This window comes from Pelophylax lessonae, assembly GCF_965119305.1.
Source record: "Pelophylax lessonae genome assembly, chromosome: 4".
Taxonomy (NCBI): Eukaryota; Metazoa; Chordata; class Amphibia; order Anura; family Ranidae; genus Pelophylax; species Pelophylax lessonae.
Window position 1 is genome coordinate 576351715 of NC_138771.1, and position 19077 is coordinate 576370791.

The 19077-nt window shown below is 45.7% G+C and overlaps 1 protein-coding gene across 4 annotated transcripts in view; it reads left to right on the plus strand.

Moving 5' to 3' along the window:
* Window positions 1-19077, plus strand: part of BRD4 (bromodomain containing 4) — a gene marked incomplete at its 5' end in the record, with an annotated part of 147882 nt that overhangs the window by 58972 nt on the left and 69833 nt on the right. For all 4 annotated transcript variants that reach the window (XR_014225194.1, XR_014225195.1, XR_014225196.1 and 1 more), the window contains 2 exons: window positions 6810-7131; window positions 13080-13217. Coding sequence is in view for 1 of the 4 variants with exons in the window: in XM_082255235.1 (XP_082111361.1) it covers window positions 6810-7131; window positions 13080-13217 (460 nt within the window). The remainder of the gene's footprint in view (window positions 1-6809; window positions 7132-13079; window positions 13218-19077) is intronic.

Consider the following 19077-nt stretch of genomic DNA (forward strand, 5'->3'; position numbering starts at 1 on the left):
GAACTAAACTGCATCTGAGCACCACAAAGCAAGAATGCTATTTTTATTCATTTTTAATATTCAACCTAAACTCCCCCGTCTATCCATATCTCCGTGCTTTATTTTACTCATAAATCACTTTAAAACGCACCCCCTAGCATTTCTGCCAGTGGCAATCTTGATTAAGGGCAGATGATTCATGTAGAATTTACTTCCTGGAATCCATCTGCCCTTAACTTAGGCATACAAGCAGGAGAGTGTGCTTAGCTGAGAAAACCCCTCCTCCCCTCCAGAAGACTCCTGGGATGTATGAAATTTGCCTAGGCAAGAAAACAGGAAGTAACTGAATAAACATTTAAAAAAAAAAATAAATATGACATACTTTCCTTTCTATTTATTAAGGCTAGCAGCATAATGATTAAACATAGTCCTTGTTGATTGAGAGAGTGAAGTTCCACTCTTAGGGTTAGGGTTTTTATTTTTATTATTTATTAAAATGTTCTTGCTTTTAAACAGGAAAACGCTCAAAAAGCGTGCCGCGAAACACTAAAAACGTTAGAATCAAGCATTTCTATGGAACTTAAAAAAACTCCCCAATCTGCCAGATTCGAGCTGCGAAAAAAGAAAAAGCTCTAGACTTTTTTGAGCTTCAGGCGTTTGGCTTGTGGTGATTTGTAGTGGAGATGTGAACCAACTCCATAGAGATGGATTTCTTTCTTTTTTTTTTTTTCTCCAGCGTTTTTAGAGCTTTGAGCTTTAATCTACAAAACGCTGATGTGTGAATTAAGGCGTTAAGGGGGCTTTGCAGATTATTATTTTTTTTTTTAATTATTTTTTTTCCTTTTTTAGATTTGTAAAAAAACCTAAATGAACATATGCATTGCGATAATCCATTAAAGCCTCTGTTCCTAATAAACTGTTAAACACTATACAGACTTGTGTCCTTCATTTAAAATGCATTATAGCAGCGGTCTCCAACCTTTTTGGCACCAGGGACCGGTTTCATGGTAGCCTGATTTCCCAGGGATCGGGGAAGGGGGGCTTGTTGGTGGATGGGTCGAGAGATCGGATATTCATGGAGTCTGTCCTCAGCCCCCTTTTTGTATCTGTGTCCACAGTCCCCCTTTACATCACAGTTCCCCTTTAAAGTAGTCCCAGTGCCCTCACTTCCCTTTCACATTACAGTGCCCCTTTACATCACAGTGCCCCTCTACATTATTGTAACAGGGCTGTGATGTAAAGGGGCACTGAGGACAATGTGGGACTGCGGGTCTGTGATACAAAGGGAATGCACTATAAAGGAGGCACTGTGATATAAAGGGGACTGCACTGGAAAGCCACACTGTGATGATTACAGTGCAGACTCCTTTATTACTGTGCCCCTAGCAGTCACAGCCTCCTCTATCTGCAGTCTTTTCTCTCAAGCGGCACACTTCCTTATTCCATTCTCTGCCTCTCCTGCACAGGACTCCTACCTTTTTGGCAGGGCAGAGTTTTCAGTCTTTTGGTGACCTAGCCGCACAGCAGGAGGTGAGCGGTGACTGCAGGCTTGGCATGGCTATCACAGACAGCGGTCATCGCCTACATCTTGCTGTATGATCATGCTTGTGTGTCCTAACCCAGCTTCTCCGCCTGCCTGGCCAATGATGCAATCCTGTCAGCAGGACGGGGTGGGAGGAGCTCTCTATTACGATCTGCTGCTCCCTCTGCCCTGCTGATCGAATTGCATCATTGGGCGGGTGGAGGAGCCGGGAGAGGACACACTGGCATGGCTGCATAGCAGGGGGTGAGCGACGAGCAGGGTCTTTGATAGCCCAGTCTGGACCGCGGTCGCTGCCCACCTCCTGCTGTGCAGCCCGGACATCAACATCCCTGCATTATGGTATTTTACAGTATGTGTAACCATGGTGCTTGAAGAATGGAACTAGATACAACCACATCAAATCAGAAAAGATAAAGCCATAGTGGAAGTCTATCAGTTCTTAAGTGGGGTACACACTATAAGAAAATCGGCCGAAAATTTACGTCCGAGGAAAGATCGTACGATTTTTGGCTAGTGTGTACACAACTTTAGGCAGCTGATTCCGATATTTTCAAAGAAAAAAAACAGGGACAAACTCCAAAATTTTCATCGTCCGTCCTCGGCACGTCCAACTTTCGTTTTAATGTGTATGCAATACATCTGCAAAAAATCGGATACGTAAGACCACGCATGATCACCTTGGGCTCGGGGTCACACGTATACAAACTTACATCACACTCTACGATCAAACGTCCCAAGAAAATAAAGAAATCGGACGAGAAATTTCATGTAACATTATGCACTGTCAACTAAACTGTTATGACCGCTGAGCAAGAGCTAGAAAAATCGACGATATTTCGACCGATAAGTGTGTACGAGCCTTTACCGTTTTCAGTCTATGTTGATTCCAGCTGGGAAGGATCGTTTTTATGCATTAAAAATAATGCTCTCAATTTCTTGTGCAAAGGAATTGGGAGACCCTCTATAAGCCCCAAAAGACATGCCTTGGGACATTGGAGCTTGGGTAGTAAAGCAGTTTCAGTTGAAGTACCATAGTTCACCTGTGTCCAAAATGATTGTACATGGGAGGAGGCTCATCGTACATGGAAAAAATCTTCTTCCTTACCACAGACTCAGAAGCAGAGTGGGGAATGCTCAATCTCAAGATGGGACTCTGTAGAATAAAATGTTGGCAGTTGCAGTTTGTCGCACAGTATTTGTGCAAATGTTTATCAGATCTATAATTTCAGCAAAAAATACTCTAAAATTAATACCCAGTTTTTGGTCAAATATGAAATCTTGGGTAGAGTAGGGTAAATGAATACCAAACAAGACTTGTGATGGCAAAAACTGCAGTACCTAAAACGGGGCTCGACAAACCCCGGGCGCCAGGTCGCATTGGCGACTAGAATTAGCGACCTGGGGTGCACTCCAAGAGGTGTCCGATCCCTTTTGCGCCCCCCCCCCCCCCAACCACTCATCGAGTGCACAGACTTCCGCGCCGTCTGAAAATTGAGGCTGCGGCTTTTCGGCCTTCTTCAGTGAGAAAACAGGGAACTGGTGCCCTCTTGTGGTGGCCGGGAGTTAGACAAGCAGTAAACTAATGGCTGTTTCCCCTGCCTGTCCATCTCCTTCCCCAAGAGGAGATGAGATGGAAGTTTTTGCAGGCTTGATCTCCCTGTCCACTTACCTTTGCTTAAAAGGTAAGTGGACAGGGAGTGTGGTGGTTATTATAATTAATTATTATTCATTTATTTTTTTAAATTATTAAAAAAAAACAATAACTTTTCTTTTTTTTTTTTTTTTTTTTTTATTAAAAAAAATTTTCTTTTTTCAATTCTAAAAAAAATGTATTCTATTTTTTTTTTTCAATTATTATAAAAAAAAATTATATTATATAATATAATTATTTTTTTTTCCTCATCGCCATGCCACAGCTGAAGGCCCCTTTCACACGGGCTGTCTGATCAGGTCCGCCTGTCAGTTTTTCAGGCAGACCTGATCGGACCCTTCATTCTCCTCCATGGAGCGGTAATCTGCCCCCATCTGATCCTGTCTGCCAAAAACAGACGGATGGTGGTTCTATTTTCTATCCATCCCGTGGATCGGATCAGATGGCATCGGATGGAAACACACAGTCTGTTTCCATCCGATTGTGCTATAGAGGAGAGTGGGGTTCTAGTCGTCTTTGTGTAAATTTAGTACGTTATTTTTTGGAAATAAAGCTTGGTTGTTTGTTTAAAAAAAAACTGGCTCCTAACTTTTTTAGCTGGCTCCTAGATTTCAGGAAAATTTGTCAAGCCCTGACCTAAAATTGTCCAAAAGCAAAGATATATAAGCCTTTTACAGGTTAAAGATTTAGAGTTGACCAAAAACTATTGATTTCGCTCTGACTTTCATGGTGATACCCAATGTGTGGTGCAATCTGTTTACAGTCACCTGCAAATCCTGTGTGCATGTTTGCATTCACCTTCGAACTGGCCATGCTAGGCATGAGCGCTAATCCATCTCAGCGTGGCCTGTTTTCTGGCTGGGAGCTCAGCTTTCCTGTGCTTCATTGATCAAGCTTGTGCTCATGTACACTGGAGTACATTGGCTACAGGATAACGCAAAAGCGGCTGCACATTTTTGCCGTGTTTTGTGTTTTCCAATGGCTGGCGGTCAAAACATTCCTTTCCTGAATGGGGTTCTTCTGCATTAAGGAAAGGGAGGTTGAAGCTCACCTAAACACAGGAGCTCCTAAACTTTGCTAAAAGCCTATGTGTACATTTACACGCAGGCTTTTTATGCAGTTTAATGTAGGTGCTTTGGCAAAAAAAAAAGCCACTCAAGTTTAGGAGCTGCTAGTGTACAGTGCCTTGAAAAAGTATTCAAACCCCTTGAAATTTTCCATCTTTTGTCATGTTGCAACCAAAAATGTAAATGTATTTTATTGGGATTTTATGTGATAGACCAAAACAAAGTGGCACATAATTGTGAAGTAGAAGAAAAATGATAAAGGTGTTTCTAAATGTTTTACAAATCTCTAAGTGTGGCATGCATTTGTATTCAGACCCCTTTTGCTCTGAACCTCTAACTAAAATCCAGTGGAACCAATTGCCTTCAGAATTTGCTTAATTAGTAAATAGAGCCCACCTGTGTGTAATTTAAACCATATAAATACAGCTGTTCTGTGAAGCCCTCAGAGGTTTGTTAGAGAACCTTAGTGAACAAACAGCATCCTGAAGGCCAAGGAACACACCAGACAGATAAAGTTGTGGAGAAGTTTAAAGCAGGGTTAGGTTGAAAAAAAAAATATCCCAAGCTTTGAACATCTTACGGAGCACTGTTCAATCCATCACCTGAAAATGGAAAGAGTATGGCACTACTGCTAACCTACCAAGACCTCGCCGTCATCCCAAACTGACAGACTTTGCAAGGAGAGCATTTATCAAAGAAGCAGCCAAGAGGCCCATGGTAACTCTGGAGGAGCTGCAGGGATCCGCAGCTCAGGTGGGAGAATCTGTTCACAGGACAACTATTGGTCATGCACTCCACAAATCTGGCCTTTATGGAAGAGTGGCAAGAAAGCCATTGTTGAAAGAAGTCCAGTTTGCGAGAATCCATGTGGGGGACAGGGCAAATGTGGAAGAAGGTGCTCTGCTCAGATGAGACCAAAATGTAACTTTTTGGCCTAAAAGTAAAACGCTATGTGTGGTGGAAAACTGAACACTGCACATCACCCCGAACACACTATCCCACCGTGACACATGGTGGTGGAATCATCATGTTGTGGGGATTCTTTTCTTCAGCAGGGACAGGGAATCTGGTCAGAGTTGATGGGAAGATGGATGGAGCCAAATGCAGGGCAGTCTTAGAAGAAAACCTGTTAGTCTGCAAAAGACTGGGGCGGAGGTTCACCTTCCAGCAGGACAACGACCCTAAACATACAGCCAGAGCTACAATGGAATGGTTAAGATCAAAGCATATTCATGTGTTTGATTGACCTAGTCTAAGTCCAGACCTAAATCCAATTGAGAATCTGTGGCAAGACTTGAAAATTGCTGTTAAGACGCTCTCCATCCAAACTGACGGCTCAAGCGATTTTGCAAAGAACAATGGGCAAAAATGTAACTAGAATCTAGATGTGCAAAGCTGGTAGATACATACCCAACAAGACTTGCAGCTGTAATTGCAGCGAAAGGTGGGTCTACAAGGTATTTGACTCAGGGGGGCTGAATACAAATGCACACCCCACTTTTTTTTTTAATTGTAAAAAAAAATTAAAAATCATTTTCCTTCTACTTCACAAATATGTGCCACTTTGTGTTGGTCTATCACATACAATCCCAATAATTGGTTGTAACATGATAAATGGTGGAAAATGTCAAGGGGTATGAATACTTTTTCAAGGCACTGTACATGAAGCCCTATGCTGAAAACTCCTGCACAGCCTTCCACTTGGAAGATCAGTGTACTGCTGCTTCTCCACCCCTAACTCTCTAAGCCCCCTATGCAGCTGAGAGAACAGAGATAATTGTGGTTTTATAGAAAGAGGCATTGAGATATAGATAGATGTATATATGTATATATGTGTGTGTGTATGTGTATATATATATATATATATATATATATAATGTGTGCGTGTGTGTGAAATTCTCTATTTTAAACAGAATAGATTACCGGGTGGAGATAAAAGACAAATGCATACATCACATCTAAGAACTAGTGAGAATGGGAGCAGTTTTAGTGTATTTTTAAGCAGGGCGTACCTGGCAGGCTGGTAAATTGGGATTTTTAGAGATATCTGCTGGTACCTGCAAAGCAGCTGTTAAAGTGAATCAAAAGTCTGCACTATTTACCTCTGCTTCAACAGTTCAATGCTTGCTGGCATTATCTCCTGGGCTTCTACTGGGTGCCGGCCTTCGGCCATCTTGATTGGCCAGCACAGATTAGCTAAATTTTTGTGCATGTTTAGAAGTTCATTCACCCTAGTACAGGGGCACTGTGAAAGGATGGAAACTGAGCTGTACATGTGCTGCTGATTGGATGTATATTCTATTGCCTATTGTGAGTAAAATATATATATAATATTTAGACTTTTACATTGAATTCTGTTTGTGTAGATTTTGCACAGCGTCCCAACTCTTTTGGAATTGGGGTTAACAAAACCACTATATACATGTGTATAATGCATGTTGTGCTGGGTATTTGGTACTTTACATTTTTTATTTTTTTTTAGTACCTACCGCTGTTGGGAAAGGTTTAAGTGTCAAAAAAAGAATTACTGTATATTAAAATGTTTTTTTTTTTTTCTCCTCCCCAATAGGTCGCCTGGCCCTACATGCGATGGGAGCTCTAGCATGTCATCCGAGACTGGGCTTGGTAAACGTCTAAGGGCCACATCTGGAATGGGCGACGGAGTGGAAGGGGCTCCAATGTCTGGGGCCCCACAGCCTGCCCCCCCTCAACCACAGCCTTCGATACCCTCGGCTAACCCTCCTCCTCCTGAAACAACAAGGTCAAACCAACCCAAGCGTCAGACCAACCAGTTACAGTACTTGCTCAAAACTTTGCTCAAAACGCTATGGAAGCACCAGTTTGCTTGGCCATTTCAGCAGCCTGTGGATGCAATCAAGCTCAATTTACCAGTGAGTAAAAACACCTCTTTGTATGTTACCGTTATCTGTTAAATCCACCCAGTTTCATTCATTTATTTAAAGACTGCAGACACGATACAAGAGACGGTCAGAGACTGCAGACACGATACAAGAGACGGTCAGAGACTGCAGACTTTATGCATCAGACGGTCAGAAACTGCATTCTTGATGCAGGAGACGGTCAGAGACTGCATTCTTGATGCAGGGGACGGTCAGAGACTGCTGAAACATGATGGAGGAGACGGTCAGAGAATGCAGAAACATGATGCAGTAGACTGTCAGAGACTGCATTCTTGATGCAGGAGACGGTCAGAGACTGCATTCTTGATGCAGGAGACGGTCAGAGACTGCATTCTTGATGCAGGAGACGGTCAGAGACTGCATTCTTGATGCAGGTGACGGTCAGAGACTGCATTCTTGATGCAGGTGACGGTCAGAGACTGCATTCTTGATGCAGGTGACGGTCAGAGACTGCATTCTTGATGCAGGTGACGGTCAGAGACTGCATTCTTGATGCAGGTGACGGTCAGAGACTGCATTCTTGATGCAGGTGACGGTCAGAGACTGCATTCTTGATGCAGGAGACGGTCAGAGACTGCAGAAACATGATGCAGGAGACGGTCAGAGACTGCAGAAACATGATGCAGGAGACGGTCAGAGACTGCAGAAACATGATGCAGGAGACGGTCAGAGACTGCAGAAACATGATGCAGGAGACGGTCAGAGACTGCAGAAACATGATGCAGGAGACGGTCAGAGACTGCAGAAACATGATGCAGGAGACGGTCAGAGACTGCAGAAACATGATGCAGGAGACGGTCAGAGACTGCAGAAACATGATGCAGGAGACGGTCAGAGACTGCAGACTTGATGCAGGAGACGGTCAGAGACTGCAGACTTGATGCAGGAGACGGTCAGGGACTGCAGACTTGATGCAGGAGACGGTCAGGGACTGCAGACTTGATGCAGGAGACGGTCAGAGACTGCAGACTTGATGCAGGAGACGGTCAGAGACTGCAGACTTGATGCAGGAGATGGTCAGAGACTGCAGACTTGATGCAGGAGACGGTCAGCAGGTAAGTATATCTTTCATTTTACAGAAAAAAAATAATACCCTTTTAGTATCACTTTAACAAATCATTGGAGTTTTTTTGGCAGCAACATTGATAGAATGTAGATCAAAATCACTGAAAAAAAATAAATAAATAAAGGAAGGCATTCTGAAAAAAAATAAATAAATAAAGGAAGGCATTTTATCTGCAAGTATAATACTTGCAGATAAGTGGATGTTTCCAGGTGGGAAAGTTTATAGGGGAATCTCAGGAAGAACTAGACAGAAAAAAAGGCCCAATGTGATAGGCACACAGTACACACAGACTGGAGATACAGCAACGGTGGCTATACACACACCCCTCACATTAACCATGACAGGCTCGTCTCTCACCTTCTAGGCACTCCTCCCCTTGCAGCTCATTTCCTGAAGCAGACTCTGTTTCATCCCAGGGATGTGATGATAGCTGCAGTGATGTGTGTGTCAGCGCCGAGCGGCACCGCACCCGCCAATCGGGGAGGTGACAGAGCTACAAATCCCAAGGAAGGGGGAGAGCGTGGGTGGGGACGGCACGCTGACTTGCTGCAGCGCCCACCTCCTGAGGCTACCTAATCTATTGAGGGGGATACAGCGCCAGGCGCTTGTCATTCCAGCAATGACACTTCAGTAGAGGGGGAGGGTGAGGAGCCAGGATGATGCCGTGTGCAATCGCAAATGAACTGGATTCTGCATCGATGCAGAATCCTATTAGGCTGCATCGCGATGCATCCATGTGCCAATCATTTTCAACACCCCTAGTGGTGAGTGTGATGGGGTTCTCTCCCTCTCGCTTGGTGCTTGTGCCTGGCGACTGGGTGGTGCTGCCAGTGCGATGGGGGTTGTCCCTTGCAGTGTTTTACACCTTTTGTGGGGGTCCCCCTGGTGACTCATGGAGTCTTTTGGAGCACATCTCCCCACCTGATGCCCTCTTTGAGGCTACGGGGCTCTCCTTTGTGTCCTGGGTGGAGGTGGTCTTCGGGCGACGGGCCAGCAAAAAGCGCCCCCCTGGCTTCCCCTGCCTCATCCGTCTCATCAGATCCTGAATCTGACTTGGCCCCTGCTGGGTCTCCAACCACGCGCTCGAAATCCTCTTGTAGTGAGGATGTTTTCTCTGTGTCTACAACCGCACACGAAAGCGACAGGCGCAGGTACCCTTTGGCACTCACAAGCCACCCAGAGCGGCAAATGTGTTTCCTGCCCCGCCTATTTTGACAGAATTGTCGCTAAAGAGTGGGGACAACCAAAGTGTCCCCGTGGGGTTCCTAAGCGCTTAAAGTGGAGTTCCACCCTATTTTTATACTTACCTCCATCTTCTCGCTCCGGGTCACCTGAAAAAGAAATGGATAATCGCATATTTTTTTTTTTTTTTTTACTTACCTCGTAGCGAAGAAAAAATACTTGCCTTACTTCCTTCTTCCTCCTTCCTCGGCCGCGGCCCGTCGTCACTTCCTGGCTCTGCAATGATTCCTGGGAGCTGAACGTCATAGCTCCCAGGAATCATTGCGCCTGCACCGGCCCCGACGTCCGTTCCGGGTCGCGCGCGTCATCCCCTTCTAAACAGCTTCTGGGCATGCCCAGAAGCTGTAGAGGGATGACGCGCGCGACCCGGAAGTGACGTCGGGGCCGGCGCAGAGCATCGTGGGACCAAAGAAGGCGGAAGAAGACGCCGAAGGGGATCTCGCTGGCTTCAAGCTGCCCACATCTGAGATGGCAGCGCTGGACAAGACGTTTGCAAGGTAAGTATTTGTCCTAACAGGTAAGTGCAACCCGGGACAGATCAGAGGCTAGCCATTGTGGAATGCACTAGCCCTGACTGTCCCGGGGGTATTAAAAAAAAATCCAGGCTGGAACTCCGCTTTAACTAGGCCTTACCCCTATGAGAAGTTCCATCTTAACAAGTGGGCTCTTCCACCGGTGGTGGACCCTCCGGTTTCCAGATTGAACAAGGCAACCGTTATTCCGGTTGAAGAGTCCCCGGGCCTTTAGGAATCCGGCTGACCGGGAGGCGGAGGCTGTGGCCTGCAATATGTACTCTCTGGTTGTTTCAACACTGAGGTTGGTATTCACCATTGCTCCGGTGTCGCAAACTCTGGCTGAGTGGGCTAAGTTTTTACACTGTGACCTGGATGAAGAACCGCTCCCCCTGCCTTTGCTGAGAAGGCAGATCAGCTGGTCCAAGGGCTGCAGTTTATCTGTGATGCCTTCCCTCCTTTCAAGCTTCTGCCAAGACTTCTATGCAGGATTGAGGCAGAAGGGATTTGGTCATCTTAGTGGTTCCATACTGGCCTCACCGGGCTTTGTACGCCGATCTGGTGCAGCTGGTTGCTGACGTTCCTCTGAAGCTTCCTCTCAGGGAGGATCTGCTGTCCCAAGGACCGATCTTCCGTCCTGCTTTACAGTCACTGGCTTTGACGGCTTGGCTGTTGAACGCCAGGTGTTGAAGAATAGAGGTTTATCGGACTCGGTGATTCCTACACTGTTAAAAGCTAGGAAATCTACTTCTAGGAGGATCTACAATCATACGTGGAAGATGTACATTGCGTGTTGTGAGTCTCTTGGGGTTCATCCTCGCTCCTTCTCGGTGGCTCGGATTTTGACCTTCCTTCAACGGGTGGTTGAACAGAAATTGGCCTTGAGTACCATCAAGGGCCAGGTGTTTGGCGGTCTTCTTCCAACGACCTTTGGCCACTCACTCCCTGGTGCGTACCTTTCTTCAAGGTGTCCGACATTTTGTTCCTCCAGTGCGGGCTCCGTTGCCACCCTGGGACCTCCATTCGGTGCTTTCGATCCTCCAGAATCCCCCCTTTGAGAATCTTCGAGAGATTCCCCTGCTTACGCTCTCCCAGCGGGTGGTCTTTTTGGTGGTTATCACCTCTGTGTGCAGGGTGTTGGAACTGGCGGCGTTATCCTGTTGTACACCTTACCTGGTGATTCACAGAGATAAGGTGGTTCATCGCCCCTGTTCCTTTGTTCGTTCCTTCCAAAGGTCATCTCTGATTTTAATTTGAATGAAGACCTTGTGTTGCCTTCTCTGTGTACCAGGCCTAAACATCCGAAGGAATTTGCCTTTCATGCCTTGGATGTGGTCCGGGCAATTAGGGTGTACCTGGCAGCTACAGAGTCTTTCAGGAAGTCAGACTCTCTTTGTGCTCACGGATAGGCCTCGTGAACAGTTGTCTGCTAACTTTTTTTTTTTCTGCCTCGTGCCCTACTCCTGTAGGGGGCAGAATAACCCAACGGCTATGAAGATCCGAAGCTGTGTCCATTAATGAAGATCAGAGAAATTGATTTTACGGTAAGCCAAAATCCCATTTTTTTTTTTTTTCTTTCATTGGAGTGGAGTCTTTTGTGAATTTTCTTTCCTCCTCAGGAAGTGATTATAGGCCACCCTTTTGAGGGGAAACGTCATGGCAGTAATATTGTCTTGTCTCTCAATCTTTACACTTTGCGTTACCACTTTGTTCCAAAGCTTATGAAAATTGGAAACATTTTCTGAAAACAAGTGGGCCAACATTGGTAACTTCTCCTGTTTTGAAGATGCTAGTAGTCTGTCCTTCATGGTGATTGACCCCAGCATGCAGATTAGGATTTTTTACTTCACTTGCTCCAATGTTGTTGCAGGCTACCATGTCAGAAAATAATCTATAGACGCTTAGCATATTGAGGAGGGGTTCCACGATGGAAGTCTACATAATTCCTCATAATGTTTCCTTTCCTCATAATATGTATTTTTGTGGCCTACTAAATTTAATATAGTGGTAAACCCTTGCCTATACCCAGTGAAGTGACTTGCTACACAAGTTGTACCTGTTTTATCTGCAATTTTCTCTTCTCAACATCCGTTCTAGGGCTGAAGAAACAATGAATCGACATAATCGATTATGAAAATTGTTGTCAACTATTTTGATAATCGGTTAGTTGGTCAGCCGATAAGTTTGCCTGCATACAGAATGCATTATTTGTTTACATATTAGGAAATACAGTGCAGCACACATACAAATCAGTACAGGGTTTATACATGTCAGTATTCATGTCTCTTATTACTTTCACTGGTACACAGTATAGATTAAAGTGATATAAGAGGCAATTTAAAAAAAATAACACATGTTCTACTTTCTGCTCTGAGCAATGATTGTGTACAGAGCAGCCCCGATCATCCTCTTCTGGGGTCCCCTGCCAGTGCTCCTGGTCCCTCCCTCCTGCCGAGTGCTCTCAGAGCAAGAAGCTTGCTTTGGGGACACAAGCAGGCTCGCTCCCAAGCCACAGCTCTGCGTGTCCATTCACACACACAGTTGCGACTCAGTCTCTCTCTCTCTCTCTGTAATTGACACTCACTGGATCGCGATGGGGCTCAGGTAAGTATTTGGGAGGCTTGGGGGATTGCTGCACACAAAGGTTTTTACCTTCATGCGTTGCCTCCCTTCACACAGCGCACACACTCCTGCACACAGGAACAGAGCTGAGGCTATCAATCACAGGTTGTGTGCTGAAGATACCGGCCCATTGCCTTTTTTCTCTTGATGTCAGGAAAACTTGTCAGACGTAATTCATGCAGATAGCAGAGGAACGCGGCAGCAGACAGAATTTACACTTGATGCTCTGGATTGATACAAGTACACACTAGAGGAATATGCTTTGTTCATATTTCACGTCTTGAGGTTTACAACCACAGTAGATTGACTGACTGTTCTTTCAAGCTTCATTATAGTACATATGTCTATTAGGCCTTGGCAAGTTCTCTGTAAGAAGTGTTTAAGGTACAGAAAAGACAGGCATTGTTGCAATCCCAAGAAGTTATGAGAAAAAGATTGGTGTTTTATAGTATCCTAATTTTTTTTTTTTTTTTTAGGACTATTATAAAATTATCAAAGCTCCAATGGACATGGGCACCATCAAGAAGCGCCTGGAAAACTATTATTACACTAATGCGCAGGAATGTATCCAGGATTTCAACACAATGTTTACAAACTGCTACATTTATAATAAGGTAAGCGCTCTGAGGTCTTTGAATCTTCTCGGATTTTGTTTGATCATACAATCTAGCTGCATTGTTGCAAGTGTTGGATAACAGGGATATTTGGTCATGTTCTGTCAGTGTCAACTTTTTTATCCCTCCTGTGAGCAAGAGCATAGTTTCTCACTTTGTGAGTAGAGATGTTGCTTTTTGCAATGTTAAGGGCACTTGCACACGCTACTGATGAACATTAGTATTCCTGACCAAAATTTCATGTGTCGTTTTTGTGCATATTTGCATGTACATGAGTAAAATTCAAGCTCTCAGAATTTAACCTAACATACTAACATTTTAGCCATTTACAAACGTACTTTTTTTCTCTCTGGTTCATTGCCAGACACAGCTCCTGGTAGTCATAACCATTGGGTTATACTGCCCCCTACAGGAGTAGGACACTAGGCAGAAAATAATTCTGGCTTCACCAATGGGCAGTCCCAGGGGGTATACTCCCTCTCTCCGCTACAGCAACTTTTTTTTTTGCCTAGTCAGGAGTAAGAACCTAGTTCCTTGCTGGGATCTTTGGTTCTGGATTTTTTTTTTTTTTTCACTTTCGTTCACTCGCAGACACGGCTCCATATAATTTTAGACCCTTGGGCTTATGCTGCTCTCTCTTCAGGAGTAGGACTAGGCAGAAACAAATTTAGCTACGCCCCTGAGGCAGTCCAAGAGAGGGTATACCCTCACTTCTTGCTATAGGACTTCAGTTTTTTCTTCCTAGTCAGGAGTAAGGACCTGGCTCCCTGCTGGGATCTGAGGTCCTGGCATTTTTTTCCTTTTTTTCAATGAAATTTTTTTCTTCCTTTTTGTTGTTTTCTGTTCCTGTGTGAACTACAATCAATTCCGTTCCTGTGTGAACTACAATCAACAGCTGGACTGGGTGGCACACTGGATAGCTTAGATCCTTACAGTCTTCCCAGTCTGGCCTGCGAGCCTGACCCAACTATTAGCTCCGCGCTAGGTTGGCCGTGACATAGCCCCACTGGACGGGGGCTGGCCGGCGATTGTATACACCTCACAAGGACGCATAGGCCTGGTCACGACAGTAGTCACGACCAGAGTTGCAATGTACCTCTGGCTGCAGTACCCCATTCCAAGAAGGCGCGGTGGTGCCCGCTTGGAGTAGTGCCCGCTTGGCTCCCAGGTGTGGTGAGTAGTGTCCCCCCCTTTCTTCTCTGGGGAATACTGGGGTGGACTTGGGCTTTTCCTCGAGTTGGTAGGTCCCTTCTGTGCCCTTCCTTCCCTCATGATCTCCCCCCCCCCCCCCCTTTCACTGGCGGGGTTCCCCTGTAATGGTCACCCTCCTCTACTCCTCACTTCCCCCCTTAATCTTTCCTTGGGGTGCATTGGTTTTTCTTGGTGAGGGGTGTCCCTCTTTGATGGGCTGGAGGGCGGTGGGAGCGTGCCACCGGCTTTTCCTTTTTGGTGTGCCTGCGGCAATGGCTGTGCGAGGGTCCCTCTGGGGGCTCCCCCCTCCGGTGGACTACAAGTATCTTGGGGTCCTGGTTGCCACGCGGCGCCTCCCATTTTGTTGTGGATGGCTGTATTCGGCCTCAGCGGCCGTGTTTTTGGAGTTTTACATTATAGTCAATGCAGCTGCCATTGTCTTGAAGTCTGGAGTGTTGACGTGCGGTGGGGGCCTCTAGTGACAGTGTCAGCGATTCCTCTTCCTTTCTGATCACAGAGTGGCAGGCGGTTTGACGCTCTGTATCAAGTTCTGAGTGTGTGGTGGTGAATCCCTGTGGCTATGCAGCCCCTTCTCTGCTATAGCAGCTCCACTGGTGCGTGCTGATCCTTGTAGTACAACAGCGGTAGAGATGCGAAGGGGGTTTTCACAGTGCCACCTCTGATTTTAATCATGAAGCACCTGGAGCGAGTATCCCCACCTGACCAACTCTCAAAAGCTGTGGCACCCTCTGGGTATCAGTCTGCCCTGGCGGCCATGACAGAGGCCCTGCAGTCACTTGTGTCAAAGCTTGATTTGGCCCTGCAAAAGCTGCCTGGCAAGAAGCGCCCCCCGCCTTTACCTGCATCCCCCCCACCTTCTCAGAACAGTGAGGATGAATCCTCTTCCACTGCAGCCACGCATGAAAAGGGGCTGGTGGAGGCACTGATTGTGCCAGTGCGGGGAAACTTTAAAGTTGGAGGACTAAGCTGATGCTGAGTTGGTTACGCCAGTGGAGTTTGGCACCCGCAGATCATCCAAGGTGGCTAAGGTGTTTCCCTTTCTTGCCTATTTTGACGAGATTGTCGCTAGTCTGTGGGGATCCCCATAACGCATGGTTGGAATACCTAAGCGTTTCGCTTGGAGATATCCCTTTGAGGAGTTTCTCTTGAAGAAGCTGACGGTTCCACCGACGATGGACTCTCAGAATTCCCTGTCCTTTAAGGACCCTGTGGACAAGAGAGCTGATGCTCTGATCCGATACCTTTTCACCGTGGTGGGTTAAATTTTGAGGCTGGTGTTTGCTATCATCTTGGTATCCCAGACTTTAACGGAATGGGCAAAAATCTTACGACAAGATCCGGAAGGGGATCAACATCCTCCTGAGCTGGCGGATCAGTTGATTCAGGGGCTACAGTAAATCTGTGACGCATTCTTGGATGCGGCCCCTTCTAGCTAGAAGAGCATTTGTGGCGGCGGTGATCCTTCACCACATGATATATGGTTTAAGTACTGGTCGGCCGACCGGGCTTCTAAAAAGGTATAGACTGATCTTGTTTTTGTAAGCGTCTGTTTGTTGCACCAACAGGGGGCACAAGAAGTGTCCTGGTGGCTCTGGAGGTAGCCGGCATTCTAGGGGGGGCAGAACGGTTCGTTCCAGCCCTCTCCACCATTCACATTCCCAGGGTGGAAAACTGGCAGGCGGATTACCTGCAGGCGTTGGGACAAGGGAAATTGTCCCTTCATCCGGAGGTGTTTTATCAGTTGTATCTCCGGTGGGACACCCCCGAAGTAGTTCCGTTTGTGCCTCGGCTCAACAGAAAAGTGCAAAGGTTTGTGGTTCAGTCAAGGGATCATCTGACGGATGCCACAGACGCGCTGGTGGCCCCCTTGGGGTCAGTATCATCTGATTTACGCCTTCCCTCCTCTCAAGCTTCTGCCCAGACTTCTACGCAGGATTGAAGCAGAAAGGATTTTGGTCATCTTACTGGCTCCGGACCAGGCTCATCAGGCTTGGTATGCCAATTTAGTGCAGCTGGTCGCTGACGTTCCTTGCAAGCTTCCTCTCGGGAAGGATCTGCTGTCCCTAGGGCCAATCTTCCATCCTGCTTTACAGTCACTGGCTTTAATGGCTTGGCTGTTGAACGCCAGGTGCTGAAGGATAGAAGTTTCTGAATCGGTGATTCGTACATGGAAGACGCACATTGCGTTGTGGGAGTCGCTTGGGGTTCATCCTCGCTCCTTCTTGGTGGCTCAGATCTTAACCTTCCATTCACGGGGGGTTGAACAGAAGTTGTGCTCATGGGTGGACCTCGAAAAGGGTTGTCCGCTTCCTCTGCGACCATTTCCAGATGAATCAGACAGACAGTAGTTCAGGTCTATTCCATCAAGGGGTCAGGTTCCTCCTTTCCCTGTCAAGGCACACTCTACTAGGGCGCTTAGTGCCTCCTGGGCCTTCCATCATCAGGTGTCAGTGACGCAGGTTTGCAAGGCGGCCACCTGGTCGTCGGTGCACTTTTTTTTTACAAAGTCTTATAAAGTAGATGCGGTGGCATCCTTTGCTTGCAAGGTTTTGCAGGCTGCTGTTTGAGAGGACCTGATCCTCTTTGAGGGTGTATTTTTTTCACGTGGGCTCCAGTTGTTTGGTTGAGCCTCTGTTGTCTGGTTGGCTGTTTAGCCTTTGGAATTTTTTGCTGTTTCTTCCCACCCCTCATGTTTAACACTGGTTTGGGACGTCCCAATGGTTAAGAATACCAGAAGCTGTGTCTGTCAATGAATGAAAGAGAATCCCATTTTTTTTTTTTTTTTCCCCCCCAATTATTTATTTGCTTTATTTTTTGTTTAATACTGTCACTATTGCAGTACAGAGTCATCATATAACTGGTGTGGCGGTGATCAGGAACACTGGATTTAAAAAATATATTTTTTTATATTCCATTTTCTAAACTTTTGTTTGTTTAAAAAAAAAAAAAACTTTGAGTCATGTACAGTACAAGCGAAAAATAAAAAGTACAAGAACACATGCAACTGGAGAAAACAATTATTCACAGGGGATAGCATGTATAAAAATACAAAGTGGCATGGCAAGACCATATTAGCGGTCATACAATATGCAAAAGTGATACACAAATAATAATAGGGGGGAGAGGTACACAAAATGCATAGTAATACAGGACCAGCAGGTTGGAGTGGGGGCGGTCCGTACAGCTCAACAAAGACAATGGAACCCATTACTCAACTGAGTTTTAAGAAGAACAAGTGGCGGAAGCCTCCAGCCACCTGTCCCAGATTTTGTTTTTTCACATTCCTTTGAGTTGAGTGTCACCATAGTAACACTGCACTACTCTGGGGGGATAATCACTTTTTTTTTTTTTTTTTTTCATTTACACTTTGGTTGCTGTTACAATGATGATCATTGTTATGATTGGTCCAGGTACCATGTGATAGCTGTGGGTTCATCACAGCATAGGAAACACAGCTGTTAGGAATGAATTCATAACCGCTTTATTGACATTGTAATCATGTGATCACATGCTCACCGGACCGCGGGTACTGAGATCCGTAATTCCGATGGGTCCAGTGGACACAGCGGTCACAGGAGTGGGACGCTCCTAACTCGGTACAGGCTTGGATCACGTATATGTATGTGATCCAGCCTGCCTGTGCCACTTTTATTCCTATTGCAAGGAAGGTAAACATCCCTTGTAATAGAAATAAGGATGACCAGTCCTCTCTATGGAGAGATCTGATGTCAAAAAGACTCCAAATCTCTTCTTTACCTTTCAAAAGCAAAAGATCAAAAAAAAAAAAATATTTGCTTCCATCCTGGACTGGAAGTGACATCCTGTCGTTGCTCTGGTCCTCCAAGGCCATAGTCGATCAAAGAGTGTGGCCTATGAGATCAGCCGGCTGCACCGTTGTATCCTTTTTCGGGCGTACCGACGAAACTGGTAAGCTTGAGAACGAGTGACGGGTGGGGCGTCCCCTCCCGCTGCTTTGGAAACTGTTCCAGTGGCCCATGAGCTGCTCGGACCAGTTTTGTGAGAAAGCTGGCCGTCTGCAGAAAAAAAACGGCCAGCTTTCTGGGATAAGGCTGATATCTTTAAGCCATAATCCTGGTAAACCACTTGCAAACGTATTGCGGTCTGCAAGTGGTTAACGAATCAGTCCTGAAAAATGTTAAGGTGCAGCCATTCATATAGACGTGTAATATATCAATATCATTGACTGCAAAGGGGTTAGAGGAGATCAGCAGTACTCCGATCTGAGCAAACAAAAAGTAAGCTAAAACATATATAATAAAAAGTTGGACATTCCTCTCTTTCTTGGGGAACCTAGTACCACTATTGTTCATTGGTCGTAATATAAATGAATTGCCATAGGACATGTTGTTCCTATGTCTGCAAAATGCAGCAAACCTGGTTTATTAAAATACTCAGTTTGAAATATCAACAGTTTTATTCATAATGCTTTTTATGATTGATGGATACCTTCTATCAGTGAAGTGTGCAATTCTTGACTCCACCTGGAAAGGTATTGCTCCGTTCCTACCTTTCCATCTTCTTAAACTTTACAATTGGTCATTCAGACCACCCATCACATTAAAGGCCTAGGTACGGTAAGGGGGTGGGAGTACTAGAATAGCACCTAGAGACATTGTTACTATGGCCA